This window comes from Gymnodraco acuticeps, unplaced genomic scaffold (assembly GCF_902827175.1).
Source record: "Gymnodraco acuticeps unplaced genomic scaffold, fGymAcu1.1, whole genome shotgun sequence".
Taxonomy (NCBI): domain Eukaryota; kingdom Metazoa; phylum Chordata; class Actinopteri; order Perciformes; family Bathydraconidae; genus Gymnodraco; species Gymnodraco acuticeps.
This window is the reverse complement of record NW_022992186.1, coordinates 387,810-406,039: the sequence shown is the minus strand read 5'-3', so window position 1 is coordinate 406,039 and position 18,230 is coordinate 387,810. Positions and strand designations below refer to the sequence as shown.

At 41.6% G+C, this 18,230-nt stretch overlaps 1 protein-coding gene across 2 annotated transcripts in view; it reads right to left on the bottom strand.

The window, feature by feature from the left end:
• Window positions 1-548: 548 nt before the first annotated feature.
• vps52 (VPS52 subunit of GARP complex) overlaps window positions 549-18,230 on the bottom strand; it is a 27,750-nt gene continuing 10,068 nt past the window's right edge. For both annotated transcript variants that reach the window (XM_034205118.1, XM_034205119.1), the window contains exons 10-20: window positions 17,135-17,192; window positions 13,534-13,667; window positions 10,160-10,315; window positions 9,919-10,037; window positions 9,125-9,248; window positions 8,949-9,044; window positions 7,802-7,909; window positions 6,660-6,725; window positions 5,941-6,052; window positions 5,322-5,440; window positions 549-2,473 (exon numbers count right to left, since the gene is read on the bottom strand). In XM_034205118.1, the coding sequence (XP_034061009.1) occupies window positions 2,327-2,473; window positions 5,322-5,440; window positions 5,941-6,052; window positions 6,660-6,725; window positions 7,802-7,909; window positions 8,949-9,044; window positions 9,125-9,248; window positions 9,919-10,037; window positions 10,160-10,315; window positions 13,534-13,667; window positions 17,135-17,192 (1,239 nt within the window). In that variant the 3' untranslated portion in view covers window positions 549-2,326. The remainder of the gene's footprint in view (window positions 2,474-5,321; window positions 5,441-5,940; window positions 6,053-6,659; window positions 6,726-7,801; window positions 7,910-8,948; window positions 9,045-9,124; window positions 9,249-9,918; window positions 10,038-10,159; window positions 10,316-13,533; window positions 13,668-17,134; window positions 17,193-18,230) is intronic.

Here is an 18,230-nt window from a genome sequence, read left to right as displayed (position 1 = left end):
CTTTTACGCAGCGCTTACGGTAAATGCTGCACACGTTTAGTCAGGTTGGTGAATGTTTCCTAAACGCTGCGCATGTGTTGTCAAGTTTGTGAAGATGTTTCTCCATGTGTTTTGGAACACCTGTGGTTTTCTATTTGCATCGTTTTTGAAAGTGCAGCGCCTTTCTCCTAATGGAAGTGTTTTGGAGAGAGATGTAGGATTGTTTCATGACTGGGAAAAATATAGTGCCAAAAATATTTCAGGAGTAAAGAAAAAAAAATACGAAGTACAACAATTTCTCAAATCAGAGAGTGGAAAAACTGTGAAAATGTTTGGCGAATAATACAACACAAGACTGTTTATGCATGTATATGGGATGTATGTTTGTGTGTGTGTGTGTGTGTGTGTGTGTATGTATTTAATAAGAACTTTTTGTTGTTGTAAATACTACTGATTAATTTCTATAAAGATTGAGTCACCTGTTTGTGGGATATTTGTATTTAGCCCCCAGTGTTGAAATTCATTGAGTTCATGAATAAATAAAAATAAAGCCATCTAACACAACCATGTCATATTTCCATTATTTATTGTTAAACGCCACATAGCCTACATTTGTTTCCACTGGAATGACTTTTTACGCAAATAAGTGCAAAAATATTAATTTTGCACAGCTAAATAAATAAGAAAAGGCACACCAGATCTTCCATACTCACTCCAATTAAGTGAGGGAATGAGTCTGTAAAGGGGTCAGTGTGGTGGTGTTCTGTATGATTAATTACATTAATAATTTAGTCCCTTCTATTTTGTATTCTTCTCTCTGCTGCTTTCATGCTTTCTTCTGTTTATTGTTTCTAAGATATTCTGAATCCAATTCTGATATTGTTTTGTCTTTGAAACGCTTTGTGTGGATTAATCCACCGCTGAAAATAGTCCCCAGGCCAGCCATTATTTCCTTCTGTTCTCTGGCGCCACCCAACGACCAGATGCTTCTATGCCAGTGCAGCGACCCATTTCTGTTATAACCAACATACACAGAAGGTTGGTGACTCAGGTTAAAAACAGAAAATCCAAAAGCATCTGTTTAAATGTATGGAATTTAACAGTGATTCCATGCACTCCACGGTCTATCACAAGCAATCAGAGTGATAGTATATCGAACACACTTAAACTGGCTCTATTAAATGTCAGGTCTTTAGCAGGTAAATCATTTTTAATCAATGATTTTATCACCAAGCACAACCTGGATTTTATGTTTTTAACTGAAACTTGGTTAGACCAAAACAACAGCACAGCTGTTCTTATAGAATCAACTCCTTCCAACTTTAGTTTTATGAGTCAGGCAAGACTACATAAGAAAGGGGGTGGAGTAGCTATTTTGTTTAATGACTTATTTCAATGCAAGCAGACTATGTTTGGAAACTTTGCTTCTTTTGAATATGTTGCCCTTCTGTTGAAATTCTCCTCTCGAGCTCTTTTCCTAAACATCTACAGACCACCTAAATACTGTGCAAGCTTTTTTGATGATTTTACCGAGTTGCTGTCTATAGTTTGTATTGACTTTGACCATTTAATCATTGTTGGCGATTTTAATATCCATGTTGACAACCCCCAGGACAGAGGGGCTAAAGAACTGTTTTTTGTTATCGATAATTATGGACTGACTCAGCATGTGAAGGGTCCGACGCACAATAAGGGGCACACTCTGGACTTACATGTATCCAAGGGTCTGAACATCTCTAAGCTTGTGGTGACTGATGTTGCGCTCTCAGACCATTCATGTATTTTCTTTGAGAGCTCTATTACCGTCCATACAACTGTTAAGAAAGAGGTACCCACTAGACGTCACTTAACTGCAACGCCATACTGCGACTCTTGTCAGGGATCGGAATTATTTCAAAGAGAGCGCCAGTAGAAAACTGCAACTGTCATACCTTTTTGCATCGGTGCGTTTGTGTTCACATCAATGTTTAATTTGTTAAATAAAAGAGCATTTCCTTTCATTTATTTTAACATGTTTTGAATTTCAGCAGAAAACTATAAGCAGCAGAACTGAGTGGACGTTAACATATGTTCATCTATCATAAGTAATATTGTTTGCATACATCGTAAGTCTAAATGCACAGCTTGATTGTTATTATTAGGGTAATCGATTATCCCCCACATCTCTAAAGAGATGAAATAAATAGAAACATTCAATAACTTGGTCCATATGGATACCGACTGATATGATCTGCAGCTGGAGGGAATATGCAGCAAAGTGTGTTTTGTTAATGCTTTACAGAATAAACGTCAGAGGCGGAGACTAGAGGAGACTCCAGGTGTGTGTCCCCGCTGACGCAGCTTCCTGTTAGAAGTTGGGTTTGTGCTTCTTCACCTCCACCATGAGGTGGTGCAGGTTGATGAGCTCCGAGCGGACGGCCAGGCTCCTGAAGCTGGGCTGGTTCAGGACCTTGTGGAAGCCGTGGTAGTACTGGATCAGCTGGGTCAGAGCGCCCTGCAACAGAGTCATGACTTTAATACCACTCGCTTCCTCTCTTCTCGGTTAGTCTATTTCCTCTTCCTACTTCCCTTTGTGATAATGATCAGACAAAAATATATATCATTTCAAAACACAGAAAGTGAGCCCTAACCCAAAAAAAGATCATTGACTAATGTAATTATTAGCTGTGAATGAAAACTAAATGTATTCCATTGAATTCATGTTGGATAAAACCATTGCATTATGGGAATGCTAGGTTAAACATTTAGTCAAACAGATTTTCATGTTTTGCCATTTGACTGAAAACAAAATCATGCTTTTAACATAACAAAAGAAAAACACCTAACTGACACTTTACAGTTTTGAACTAACTAAAATATATTTTTCCAAATATTTACTTTTCAGTAATCTGATAATCTGATAAATTGTAATAATAAAATACATTTATAAATAAGATTTCAGTGGCCCAGGGTACGCTTCTCCCTGTGGTATGACTTTTGGTCATGTTGGTTGGACTTAATGGGTGAGAAATTAGATTTGTTGTAGCAATATTAAAATAAAGATTCTTTTGATAGATTCCAGAGAAAGGCTGCAACTAATTATCTGCCAGATTAAATTGTTCACAATATATCATAAAATAGAGATAAATGTCCAATGAGATGTCTATAATCAAGTTTGCTCAGTGCAAGACCCAAATTATTGATTTATATAGAACAAAGAAAAGCAAAACATCTCCATATTTGAAGGGCTATAAACCTAATTTAATGTTTTTGTTGATAGACTAAATGATTAGTCTAATAATGGATGCAGCTCCATTAACCATTACTGATTATTATCATCACTTTCAATCAATGAACCTTTATTTACACTTGGACAGAACACAGATCTACTGGTAATAAAGCTTACAGAATTCAAACAAAAGCATCAATACTTCAGGAAAACATGAGTTACTCTGAGATACGATTCAGTGAGGACACAGCAGCACGTCAGACATCATACTTTCCTTTTCTGGAGAATGTGTTGATGAGTTTCAGATCTCAGAAGGACTAGATGTTACTCAGAGCCAACGTGAAAACAAAACAATAATTGTCATGTTTCCCTCAGGAGAGATTATTCAGTGTTTTAAAGGACCATGAGCCTCGTCCATGAATTGTAAAAATGATAAAAATGTAACCTCTAAAAACAGTCATGTGGTGAATGTCGCCTCGTGGGAGTCCACAGCCCAGGACTCATGTCTTTATTCTCCTTGCTTGTTCTCTGCATGTTTCCCGTACGAGTATTATGGAGGGGGCTGCATTGGATATACAAATAACACACTCAATGATGGGTGTTATTTTGAGGAGGCTTGCTACTCAGCACGGAGACCCGTTCACATTGACAAGAGGTCTTTGTGAATATTATATAATATTATTAAGTCATTCTTTTGCTATTTCTTACCTGTTTTTAAATCAATTCAAACCCTAAAATGTATATATATGTGTATGCCATGAGCTGCTCATAGCTGATCAGAGTTCACAGTGCTCTTCGGTATGTGAGTGTTTAGACTAACATTTGAGAAGCCATCACAAGGACTCCATATCTAGATAAAGGAGCTTTGTGCAGGAGGAACATGGGGAGAGAAGAACACTACAGGTTCATCCCAATTGCCTATCTGGCCTCCTCATTTCCTTCACGAGCGTCTCTTCCTCACGTCTTAGCTCCGCCCCCATAAGACGCGAGGACAGAGGAGTCCTCCGGTATGAGTTGGGATGTCCTCGTTCACCCCATCATCACTTTTAAACAACCCATTTCTGCTGGCCGACTGCACTCAGTTTCCTACATAACTATATGATGTGTATATATGTGTGTAATATTGTCTTTCTTTTGTTTTTGTTGCAATAGTCTTAGCTTTTATAAATGCCACAACCCTGACACCCATAGAACAGCTGTACGAGAGAGCTATCCAGGTGTTTGACAGACAGCCACATTCATACCACCACTGTACCATCCTTGATAAACGCAATGTCTTGAGTTTTGACCATAGGCCTATGTGCTTTTTTATAAATGTTTACATGGACAGCCCCCCCCCCCCCCCCCCCCTTAGGGGAATTCATCCACAGAAAACACACTGGACGCTGCACTAGGTCATAAACCAGAGGAGACTGAAGTCCACCGCAGACGGACCACTTTTGGACGCCATGTCCTCTAATTAAAGGCAGCTCTTTGTGGAACAGCCTCCCAACTGAGATACGGGATTGTCCCACTCTCAATAGCTTTAAAGGTCAACTCAAAGAATAGATGAGAAACAAACAGACGTGCAATCACCGCTAAATGCACTTTAACACAGGGGTATCTCCTCCTGCACTTTAGGTAGCTCTTTTGTCTTCTCTTGCACTTTATATGTTGTAGCTGCTATATTGTACCTCCATGTTGTAAATACTTGTGTGCTGCTCTTGCTCTTTTGCACTTTTTGCATATCATGTATTTTGTTTTTGCTATGTTTATAATTGTCATGTTCTTTGTTCAAGCTAAAATCCGGCATATTTACACTATTTGCATTTTTTGGTTTTAAGTGTTCATTAATGTGCGTTTTCCCTGCTAAATAAACGATTCAATGAAAAATGAAATAAATCAATCCCTTCAAACCTGTGTAATTTAGTTTTGACATATTTATTGTAATTCATTTGTCCATCTCTTTTTATTCATGGTTTTGGGTCCTGTGTTTGCAGGACTCAAATCTAATTTTTTAAATAATAATAATAATGATAATGATAATAATAATCAGTGGATTCATAGATTTCTCATTATGTTATTAGAGCTTGTTTCAGATGCACTTTCGTATTGGATGTTGTAATGTCATTTCTGGGGGGTGGGGGGGTCTCACCTGTATGATGCTGGTTCCATTCTTGAAGTTGGTGAAGGACCTCATCACATCCTGACTCATCGCCTCCACAGACTGTTTCCACGAGCTGGAAAAGCCCCGAATCAGCTGAGTGATACGAGCTGCACACAAAGACACACACACACACACATATATGACTTATGTGACACAGGCATAATATGGTGAGTGAGAGAGGAAACAGCGAGAAGTGTGCTATCTGAAAAATAGGATGTGGGCAGCTGAATCTTTGAGCCAGAAAGAGAGGAAACAAAACTGATGAATACATCAGTAAAAAGAAACTGAAGCGGGAAGTGAAAGAATCCGGCTCACGCTGGCGCGTCTGAGTTGAAGTGGCAGCTCTGTTCAGCTTTAATGAGGTTATATATATATATTATTTCTGAGCTTTGGCTTATTCCAGATATATTTGTATTCCTTATTTCTTTAAAACATACTTAATATAGTTTTCAATTACGCGTTTTAAAAAAAAATGTTTTCAAAGGGCCCCACTAGCCTCTGGAGGGAACACAGGGGTTGCAGCCTTTGCAGAGCATTGACATGCACACAAAGCTCTGGAACACACTGGAGGAGAGGGATCAAGCTGAATCAAATGGACTCTTCTCACCTTCATCGTTCTTCAGTCGGTCCAGCTGCCCTTTCTCCATCAGAGCCTCGGCCTCCTTCACAAAGGCGATCATCCCTCCGAAGGGGGGGGACAGAATCTCCTCGATAAACTCCTGGAGGAAGTCAGGGTCCCACAGTTTTAGTAAATGTGAACATTTGGAAAGATTTGACAGTTAATCTGCTTTATTTCACAGCTTTTTAAACGTTAAGAATTCATACTTTGAAAGTTTTAATTTATATACATGTATTATGTATTTATTCCTGAAGTTAAATAAAAGGAAATATATATAATGGCGTAATAAGTCATTGTGGGTAAAAAAAGAAAGAAAGAAAAAGAACCTTGGAAAGAAGATCCTCTGAGATTAAAATTACAAATGCAGGAATCATTCATTAAAACAGTTTTCATAAAAAAGGGTAGTAATAATAATAATAACAAATGAATACATTTCCCTCCCAATTAAGTGGTATTTTCTTGTAATTCATAAGGATCCCTGGTAACATGTTTTCATTTATTTCATTTCCATATGTGCCTTGGGTATATAGCTTAACATAGTTAACACCTTATTTTAAAAACCGGTTGTAGTCACACTTGTAGCCCTGAGCACAAAGAGGACAGAGAAAGGAGGAAGGGTAACGTAGTTTCAGATGTCTCATTGTACAAGAGATATTTCATCTGAATGGGACTGATAGAGAATAAAAGCAACCCTCTGTGGTATTTACCTGGGTCCTGGCCAGGAGCAGCTGCTGGAAACCTTCCACCTCCTTACTGTCGTCTGCTGCCCTCTCCTGGACACAGAAAAACAAAGATTTGAATTTCCATCATCTAAGAGGACACGGAGCAGGAATGATGACACGGAGCAGGAATGATGACACGGAGCAGGAATGAAGACACGGAGCAGGAATGAAGACACGGAGCAGGAATGATGACACGGAGCAGGAATGAAGACACGGAGCAGGAATGAAGACACGGAGCAGGAATGATGACACGGAGCAGGAATGATGACACGGAGCAGGAATGAGGACACGGAGCAGGAATGAGGACACGGAGCAGGAATGATGACACGGAGCAGGAATGAGGACACGGAGCAGGAATGAGGACACGGAGCAGGAATGATGACACGGAGCAGGAATGAGGACACGGAGCAGGAATGAGGACACGGAGCAGGAATGAAGACACGGAGCAGGAATGAGGACACGGAGCAGGAATGAGGACACGGAGCAGGAATGAGGACACGGAGCAGGAATGAGGACACGGAGCAGGAATGAGGACACGGAGCAGGAATGAAGACACGGAGCAGGAATGAAGACACGGAGCAGGAATGAAGACACGGAGCAGGAATGAAGACACGGAGCAGGAATGAAGACACGGAGCAGGAATGAAGACACGGAGCAGGAATGAGGACACGGAGCAGGAATGAGGACACGGAGCAGGAATGAAGACACGGAGCAGGAATGAAGACACGGAGCAGGAATGAGGACAGGAATGAGGACACGGAGCAGGAATGAGGACACGGAGCAGGAATGAGGACACGGAGCAGGAATGAGGACACGGAGCAGGAATGAGGACACGGAGCAGGAATGAAGACACGGAGCAGGAATGAGGACACGGAGCAGGAATGAGGACACGGAGCAGGAATGAAGACACGGAGCAGGAATGAGGACACGGAGCAGGAATGAGGACACGGAGCAGGAATGAGGACACGGAGCAGGAATGAAGACACGGAGCAGGAATGAGGACACGGAGCAGGAATGAGGACACGGAGCAGGAATGAGGACACCTTTGATAAACGTTTTCACATGACAACAGGAAATCAGAGTAGATCAGAATGAAAACAGGAGATGGAGCAGCATGTGAGGCTGACCATGAGGACGCTGAGCATCATGTCGTAGTTGTTGATGAGGAAGATGAGCTGGTCTCTTCTGGAGGGAAACTCTGCCGCCATCTTCAGAACAAAGTTTTCCACCTCCACCTGGAAAACAAACACTCAGGTTTCATTTTGTACGACTGATTTCCTTTAAGAAGAGCCAGACATCCCTGCAGCGAATACAGTATCTCTTCTAAAGGAGAAACCAGAGACTCAGCAGCTCTTACACAAATCTAGATTGTTACATAGCACTAAGGGTGAGAGGAAAGATATGCATTTCAGATTGTTTCTTCAATTTTCCCTTTAAGTACGTAATTGGTTATTTTTTGCATATATTTTCTGCCCTAGTAACTTCATTTGTTATCAAAGTCAGTTAGTGGGAATGCTGTTAATAAAAGTGTATTATTATTATTCCGCCGGTATTTTGGCCCTCTTCTCCTCCCGCATTGAACATCGCAGAAACTCCGTTCAAACATCAAAACGTTCAGCTCGGTCGGGAATCGATGGCTATTACTTTTCTCATTCATAACTTTCATAATTCCAGAGATACATCCCATAATACATCACATTTTTAACATTGAAGTCAATGGAGGAAATCTTCAGACTTCAACAAATCTTCATGCGACTTCAACTGCAAACTGTTCATTCATACTTTCACTCAGAAACCTCATTCCAACTTTAAAATGTTACAAATCTTTCTGACATTATTTGTGTAATACAACTTTTAAATCTGATTCTTACTTTTAGAGATATTAACATTTGTTCAGACCTTGTTTTAGAGGTTTTCTTCAGATTTTAACATTAACTAGAGTGCATGATGTCACAGCTAGAGGGTGAGAAATCTTGAAATGTTTTTTTTAAACTGCCATAATTCCCAAACCCTACATTCTTGAGACATAATTTTTCATGACAAACGTAGGAAAACATCTCATAGCTTGAAAAATGACAAATAATTAAGCAAAAAATAATTCAACAAAATGCCTCTTGAGGGCATGAAGTGACAAAAACTTTCAACATTCCTCCATTGAAGCCCATTGTAATTTCAGACAAAACTGTCTATAAACGTGTGTGTGTGTGTGTGTGTGTGTGTGTGTGTGTGTGTGTGTGTGTGTGTGTGTGAGTGTGTGTGTGTGTGTGTGTGTACCTGCAGCTGTCCGAGCAGAGTGTGTGTTTTCTCGTTGGTAAACGTCTGGTTGATGCTGACGATGGCCGACGAGAACTCTGCGTAACGACGAGTGATCTGAAACCAACAAACACACACACTGTTGAAAGCGGTGATATGCAGGGTGGGTGTGGGTGTGTGTGTGTGTGTAGACCTACATAGTGCGGTCTGGTATCCAGTACTCCCAGTTTCTGAGGGTCTGTGTTTCTGATGCTGTGGATGTTCATCTCCAGGATCAGTTCAAACCTCGGCCACAGCAGCTCCAACACCGCCTCCCAGTACCTGACACACACACACACACACACACACTAATCTAGGATATAATGCAGAGAGCAGATGGTGGAGGAAACTAGAGCTCAACTGAGTGGTGCAGGAATGAGTCCCAGACAGTAGTTAAGATTTCACCACTTATGTCTCCCTCATCTGGATGTCAACGTTTTTTTGACGTTTTTGTTAGAAGCCAGAAATAAGGCCTGAGGTTAACACGAGCTTTAGATATGTTTACGTTTTGTTCTACAACTAAAATATGTCAGTAAATACCGCACTGGTGAATGTCTGAAGCTCATCAAAATGGCGGTTGCTACAAAAGTCTAAATGAGACTACTAAACGTCATCGTGCAGAACTTTAGCTTTAGCTTAGCGGTGGTGACGTGAAGTCAAGCGACTGTGATGTGGTTTGTTTATAGCCCAATGTTAACAGCAGTGTTAATATGTGGAGATTATTTTGCTGAACAAAACGTGTGTTTGTCACGGATCTTATTTTCTCCAAATCAAGTTTTTTGATGAGGAAGCCCTTATGATGCTAACTTTCAGGTTATCCTACAAAGATATGTCATCACTGCACCGGTAGGATAATGTCTGCAGACACAACCAAGCTGTGTCTTCCCCCTGCTGGGTGGAAATGCTTCTCAGGCATAGTTTGCTTTTGAAATGACTAACTGATGACACTGACTTGTCGAGAGCGGGGATGGTCCTCTTGACGGTGATGGCTCTGAAGCGGAGGATGATGTGGATGCAGAGGAAGACAGCGATGCTGTCGTAGCAGTCGGACACATAAGTGGACATGCTCTTCTGCAGGGAGGGAGCACACACACAATACACTGAATATCACAATATGCCACCATGTTGTCTCTAATGTAGAGATAAGAGGAGCTGAAGGTTTGAGCACAACAGAGAAGGTTTCTTGGTCGTACCAGGAACATGCTGAGAGTTTTTCCCATGATGCTGTTGAAGAGGTCGAGGGCAGAGTTTCCTGTCACCATGAAGAAGTCGGAGAGGAAGAGGAACTCCCTGCAGCCGTTGTCCAGCAGAGCGTAGTGCTGGCTGCGGAACAGCGTCTCATAGGGATACTGCGGGAGGAACATATGTGTTTACATCATACACAAAATCTATTGCACAATTTGATTTGGATTCTTGTCGCCATGACTCAGTTTAAAATGAATTACATTTAGTACATAGTACTAAAGATATACTTAAATATTCTGAGCTTACAAAGGCAATGATGGCATGAAAGCAAAGTCAAGTGTGTGAAAGATTATGGAATATTTATATTTTAAACACCCATTTCAATTTATGACAATCACATACAAAGGTAAACCTAGGACACATCGTAATATTTATGTATTCCTAACTTGCACAAAAAACAATACAAAGTTCACGTTGCATACAAATAAAAATACAGCCCGTTATATAAATTGCAATGGTACATTTACCACTAGTTTTTACTTTCTTACCCTGTTAACATTTTATTCTACATACAATAATATATAAAACTGGCATTTCTGTGGGATGTATCAACATATAACTGATTATTGCTTGAAACAACTTTGACTTGTTGTATGATTACTGTCAATCAGTAGCTGTAAAAGGTTTGTTGGCAGAACATTGTTTTTAATAAATATTATTTTAAATACCAAAACAAATATCTGTCACAAGATGTCAGTGTTGACCTCCACCTCAGTACATGGTGATAAGTGTAAGAGAATATTTTCATCTGATCTGTTTATAGAGTCTTTTATGGTTCCTTAGAGTCTGTGATACTGCAAACATCTGCTTGTAGTCAGTCAGAGACTTCTCTGTGGGTTGAGGTCACAGGTCAAACGCGTCTCCTATGTCCGAGGGTTGACCTGGCAGCATCTCTTTGAGACAAGCAGATCATTGTCTTGCATCGGCTATTGATTATACGCGGGCTTTCTGGAAGCCCGCCTCTCCTCGTGTTGGTTAGATGTTTTGTGTCTTTTGGTTCAGAGATCGCTGGTGGAGCACTGGGCATGTGTGAAACTTAGATGATCTCCCCGGCCGTATGTAATTAATGTACTGTGATCAATAAACTCTTCAGTGCTTTTGGCTAACAACGGTTCCAGACTCCTTCATTCTACCTCAACATTGCAACAACAGAAGTTTACCTTCACAATAAGTGAAGCTTCACATCAGCGTTTCTGGAATACATGTTCTTCTACAACTTGGCGTACTAGGCGAGATGGACTGAAATGTTCAATATATTCTCCCTGCTGTATGTTTGTTTTTTAAAAACAGATTTCCCTTTTTTTTCTTTCAATAACTCATAATAATTTGTGCATTTTGTTCTCAAACTCTACCTCATGCATTTACATTTATAAAAAAAGCTGCAAAATGTATAATGTATGTTTATAGAATTCTATTTCTGTATATATTATATTTGTGTAAGATGTTCGTCTACTACACTGTATGCTAACTTATTCTGTTTATCGCATGTTGTGTCATCCATCAATGCTTATTTTATGAATGGCTTCTGGCAATGCCTTGCTAACATGCTGCTAAATGTTTTTAGCTTCTTGCAGCTCTTTGTTTATTCAGCGCTTTTAGTAAGCGTGTTTCTCCTAATTTAAATGTTTTTGAAAGTTTTAGCGTGTTTGCACCTGTCAGCCACCGTCCATTTGGCACATGTTTTGCTGCGTTCACACCGGACGCAATGCGAATATTCGCTTCGCTCTAATCGCTCGAGTTTCACCGCGATTGTCAGCTGTGTTTATTCGCATCATTCAAACAAGACGCGCTGGCAAGGGGGCTACAACTACAACAAAAATGAACATATTTGACCGTGATTTAATTGTAATACACGTTTCAAAGTGATGCCGAAGTAACAACATACTGATACCGGTTAGTAAAAACCATGAATTAATGCTTTGAAAAGTCTGCAGACAGACGGCAGGCGGAAAACCCTTTTAAAATGCGTGTTTTCTAAATGGAGCTTGGCTAAGCTAACGTTATATGCTCCGACCGTCCACACTCACAACAACGGCCTATACAGACATAAATAAACCAGCGACTGTATTCGCCATGACACAGGCAGTCTGTGGTTTGTACTTGTTTAACTTTTGTCTAGTTTCTGAACAGATATGAGGAGCTGTGAGCTCTGAGTGCTAAGAGCTAACGGCTGATGTTTTGGTTTTGTGGTTCAACGTCAGTGAAGGCAGGCTGAGATCTTCACCGCTGATTGGCTACCACGAGATCGTGTCACGGGAATTTGACGCTGGAGTTAACGGCCCGTCCACACACAGGCATGAAAAAAATCTTTCAAAGCTTCGCCCATTCACTTAAATGGGGTGACGTAGAAGATTTTGAATCTTCGCCGAACTGCATTATGGGGAGCGGAGCATGGCTTTGCAAGCATCGTGAGCATCAAAAGTTGAGCAATGTTCAACTTTTGATGCTCCCGATGCTTTCGCAGCTGGCATCAGCCAATCAAATCCCGTTTATGCAAATCCCGCCAGTACAAGCGCTAGCCAATCAAACCGCGTGCAAGCTGGGAGAGCCAGACCGCAGTTCATTTCCTCATATTCCAAACGAGAAATGACGGTAGCAAATCACCCGGTTCTTTACGACCAGAACTATCTACCGGGATACAAACCGGAGGAACCAGGCATGGAGGGAGGTGGCAGAGACAGTGGGTGAAACTGGTAGGTTTTCGCCTGTTTGGGGATTTTATATCCAGTTTACTTCGTTTTAACATTGCTATTGCTTTGTATGTCGGGGGCGGGAGATTCAGGTGATTGGTTGTTGGTCGCATTGCTCGCAAAAAATCGGCAAGCTTCAGACACGCCCAGCATCAAGATTTTTTTCATGCCTGTGTGTGGACGGGCCGTAACTCTAGCGGGTATCGATGCCCCCTCCCATCGCCTCAATCGCGCCGCGAAATTTGAATCAACCGCTTCATGCTCGCCGTCAGAGCAATTTCGCCACTGTCCGCATCTCTTCATTGACTTTACATGTAATCGCACCACCCCCAAACATCGCATCGCGTCCGGTGTGAACGCAGCATTAGACTAGCACTGAAAAAAGTTCAAATTTAGGAGATTCTTTTTACTAATAATTACAAAAAATGTACCTACAAATACATATCTAGGAGATGTCATCTAATGACAAACACTACTAAAAAAAATCTGCCAAAATTAACACTGTTTCTATATATCCCTGCGAAATGTATATACCTTCTAAGGACTTAGACCTTATCCATCAATTGAAAAGACTAAAAACTTGCACCAAGCAGGAAATGTAAAGATGTTTAGGAGTGTTAGTGACGTCTCACCCTGCTGTCTCCTCTCTGAGCTGTGTGTGGAACCAGGATGGGCCCCTCCAGCTCGACAGGACTCAGGATGGCCCCCCGCTGGCCCACAGTGAAGATGGTGTTCCTGCTCTTCAGAGACGGCTTGGAGAAGAAACCTGCAGCAGGAGGACAATGAGCATCTGTCTCACACCATAGAACCATTGTAAATGATAAATTACCACCCATATCCTTTCTTCACTCTTCTCGCAATACCACTGCAATTTATGTTTCCCATCTATTAATGTAATGCTGGCCTCTTTAATCAAAATGTACTTTTTATTATTTTACATTTTGAAATGCTGTAAATGTTCCCCGCTGCGGGATGTACTAATTTATTAGCTTTTTGTATCGTGAATACTTTTGATATCCACTGTGATAAACCATTTGTAAATGTTTTTTAAAAAAGCTCAATGCACTCAATACATAGCATTATATTGTGTCTCCTCTCCTCTGTGAGCTGGCCCTCCCCGTGTAGCGGGTGTCTGCAGGATCGGTAAATGAAATCCAACATTCAATGTTGGATATACAGTGGCGGCGCCAGGGTATGGCTGGGGTAGGCTACAGCCATACCAAGAAATGGCTTAGCCCCACCATGAAAAATGTAAAGTAATTCACACAGCCTCTTCCCTCTTCTCTCTGTGAGGAGCAGCAGGTTCAGCTTTCCGAACAAAGTAACCAAAAACTAAAATGGCATTCATTTTTTTAAATATGCCGTGTAGTAATAGATGTATTTATTTTTCTTCTCAAGAGAGTATGAGTGAATATCACTCATTTAATTACAGCTAATACACTTGCTACAAGTACCAGAATGTGTATTTAATGTACACATGGGAGATTCCCCCCAGACCCCCCTGCAGGGGTTGGGTTTTCAGCATGTCAACTCTTTCACTTGTGGGTAAATTGCAGGATTGGCTCCAGGTCGCCCTTTTTATTTACTACAAGACAAATGTGCCTTTTTATTTCATACAGTTTCATTTGGATTGAGACAGGGAAATAATCTAACCCTCACACGTGGCGTTTCACTGTCAAGGGGAACGTGTATGTAATTACATTGCAATACTGACTTGTATGGGTTAGCCCTACCATGGATTACCCAACAAAAATACTCTGGCACCGCCACTGTATATATATATAAAAAAATATATAGCACCCCTCCAAGACAATGGTAGGGGAAACACTGTGTCATATGAACATGACAATTAGCATATGACTAATGATGGTTAAGTAAAACATTGCCCGTCTCCGCCCATCACTCTCCTCCTCTGCTGCTGAAACCCTGATTCATCACATCACGACTCGACTACTGCAATAGCATCCTCTACGGCAGTGGTTCCCAAACGGTGTGCCGTGAGGCAAGTCCGGGTGTGCCGTGGGATTTTGTGACAACCATACGTTATTATTGCAATATACAACTACAACAAAATAATTATTTTAAAATGTACTATATCAGTACTTTGTAGGTTTATATGTACGTTATCTGCGCGATTTGCGCGTCCACATCTCAACGTGCAAAATCAGCGATAACTTTCGAGGATTGGAGGTATGCCCATTATTTTGAGTTCGTCCGAAGAATAGACAGGAATGTGACGGTGAGGTGCAAACTGTGTCCAGGCCAGAAGCTGTTATCCACTGCTGGAAACACCACGTCAAACACCTGCAAAGAACACATGCTTTTTTGTTTATATCACGGAGTCTGTTCTTCTTCTCTGTCTTCCGGTTGGCGCATGTTTTGAATGACAAATACACACTAACGCCGCCTGCTGGTAAGGAAAGTTATTGCCACTCACGCATGCGCAGTTCGTACGTGCTCGGCGAGTAAAGTAACGAGTTACTTTATGTAGATAGTAACGAAGTAGTGTAATATATTACTTTTTTTTTTTAAAGTAATATGTAATATATAACGACCCCATCTCTGGAGTTGGCGTTCTCTACTCTGGTTTACATGAAGAACAACAGGAGGTCACGGCTCTCTGTTGAACAGGACAAGCGAGTGGCCCTCTCCTCAGTGCCACCAAGGATTAAAACATTCTGCGCGCCCCGACAGGCACATGTATCTCACTAATTTGTAAGTCGTCAAAAATATTTACAATAGCACATGTTTCAATGCTGATTGCTGAAATGTTACATTTATAATTTGTAGTTCAGGACCATGGACAATGCAGCTTCCTTGCATTGACAGTTCTCTGTGCTGAATTTCTGCTGAGTTTCCTTTGCCTCATTTTTAATTGTGTGACCTGTCTGGTTTAAATGAGTGTGTTGTTGCTTTGATGAAGCCTAATTTGGTAAAGTTTCAAATTAATTTCTGAAATATTTCGTTAATAAATATTTCATGAGTAATATAGTTGTCTTTGTCACATTTTATTTGGCATTAGTAAATAATTATGCACATTTACAGATATTTTACATGATATGAGTGATAACACGTGTTATAAGGGCTATTTTGCACAATAGGTGTGCCTTGAGATCTTTACTTGTCCTTTGGTGTGCCTTGGGCACAAAAAGTTTGGGAACCACTGCTCTACGGCATACCATCCAACCTCCTCAATAAACTCCAACATATCCAGAACTCTGCTGCCCGCCTCCTCACCCACACCCACACCCGCTCCCGAGACCACATCACTCCCGTCCTCCAGAACCTCCACCGGCTCCCCGTCCGTCAAATAATCAACTTCAAAGTCCTCCTGATTACTCACAAAGCCCTCAACAATCAGGCCCCCCCCTACCTCACAGACCTGCTGCACCACCACACCCCTTCCCGCTGCCTCCGCTCATCAGAAGCCAACCTCCTATCCATCCCCACCCGCATCAATCACCGGACCTGGGGGGACAGAGCCTTCTCCGTCGCTGCCCCCTCCCTCTGGAACTCACTCCCCCAACCCATCAGAGACTGCACTGACCTCACCACCTTCAAAAAACTCACCTCTTCAATCTGGCTTTTAATGTGTGATTGTTTTTGTATTATTTGACTTTAACTATATATTTATTTGTTGTTCCTTTATTTTCTCTTCACTATATCTGTAAAGCATCTTTGAGCACCTGTAAAAGCGCTAACAAATTAAATCTATTATTATTAAGTATTTCATACAGCCCCACTTCAAAACATCTAAACCATAGCTTTAAGTAATTTCAATCCTGAACTGTTTCCATAATATGTTTGCGTCACACACACACACACACACACACACACACACACACACACACACACACACACACACACACACACACACACACACACACACACACACACACACACACACACACACACACACACACACACACACACACACACACACACACACACACACACACACACACACACACACACACACACACACACACACACACACACACACACACACACACACACACACACACACACACACACACACACACACACACACACACACACACACACACACACACACACACACACACACACACACACACACACACACACACACACACACACACACACACACACACACACACACACACACACACACACACACACACACACACACCTACACACACACACACACACACACACACACACACACACACACACACACACACACACACACACCTTTCTTGGCAGTGTCTTCTACTCCCATCAGGTCATCTTTGTCTGCAACCTCCTCATACTGCACACAGGACAGAGACACGTTATTGACCATGTAAACTGAGAGAGCAACAACACTGTGATAGAAATGCAGAGCTCCTACTGCTGATACAACATCCCTGTCAGACAAAATCATCTCTTCATTTCAATTGACAAAAGCCCAATGCTTCTTTATTACTAGTCCAAAATGAATCCAAAGTGTATCGAAATTGCAATATGGACTAGAGCCATATAGTGCAGTATTGGTGAGCTGCAGAGATATTCTGATCTACAAGTCATATTCCTCATACTCAACAACACAGATTTAGTCTGTTTGCCAGCTCATAGGGTCCTTTTGGAAACCTGGAAATGTTGAGGACCCCAAAGCTTTATGTAGACATTTACAGTACGGGTCCTCCCCAGCACATAGAAACTACCAGATGCTTACCTGCATATGTTGGGCAATTTGCACAATCAGCATAAGTTGTGTTAATTAGCATTAATTAGCATATGCATCCCTCTCCTCTGTCATCATCCCGTTGGACCTGTCTGCTGCATTCGACACGGTGAACCATCAGATCCTCCTTCGCACACTCCAAGAACTTGGAGTTTCAGGCTCTGCACTTTCCCTCCTCACCTCATATCTGAAAGATCGTACCTACAGGGTTACTTGGAGAGGGTCCGAGTCCGACCCTTGTCAATTAACTACAGGGCAGGGTTTCCGTTAGCCGGTAATTACCGGTTTTTAGCTGGTAAAATGTATTAAAAACCGGTAAATTCAAAACCTGCCGGTCAAAATGTCTGGTAATAATTAGGGAGGCTCCAATAGATCGGCCGCCGGTCATTATCGGCCGATATTCACTCTTAATAGTTTGATCGGTGATCTCTATAAAGGCCGATCAGGAGAGCTGGATCTGATCGATATGGACATAAACGCGAGTGAAGTGTAACCGGACCCGAGAGAGAGATCAGATCAGCTGCTGAGTCAGACCGAGACACGCAGCTCTGCATAATCACCTGAAGCCCCGCCCTCTGTTTAGCGAGCTGCATGAGAAACTGACGGGCTGTCAGGAGAGAGAGA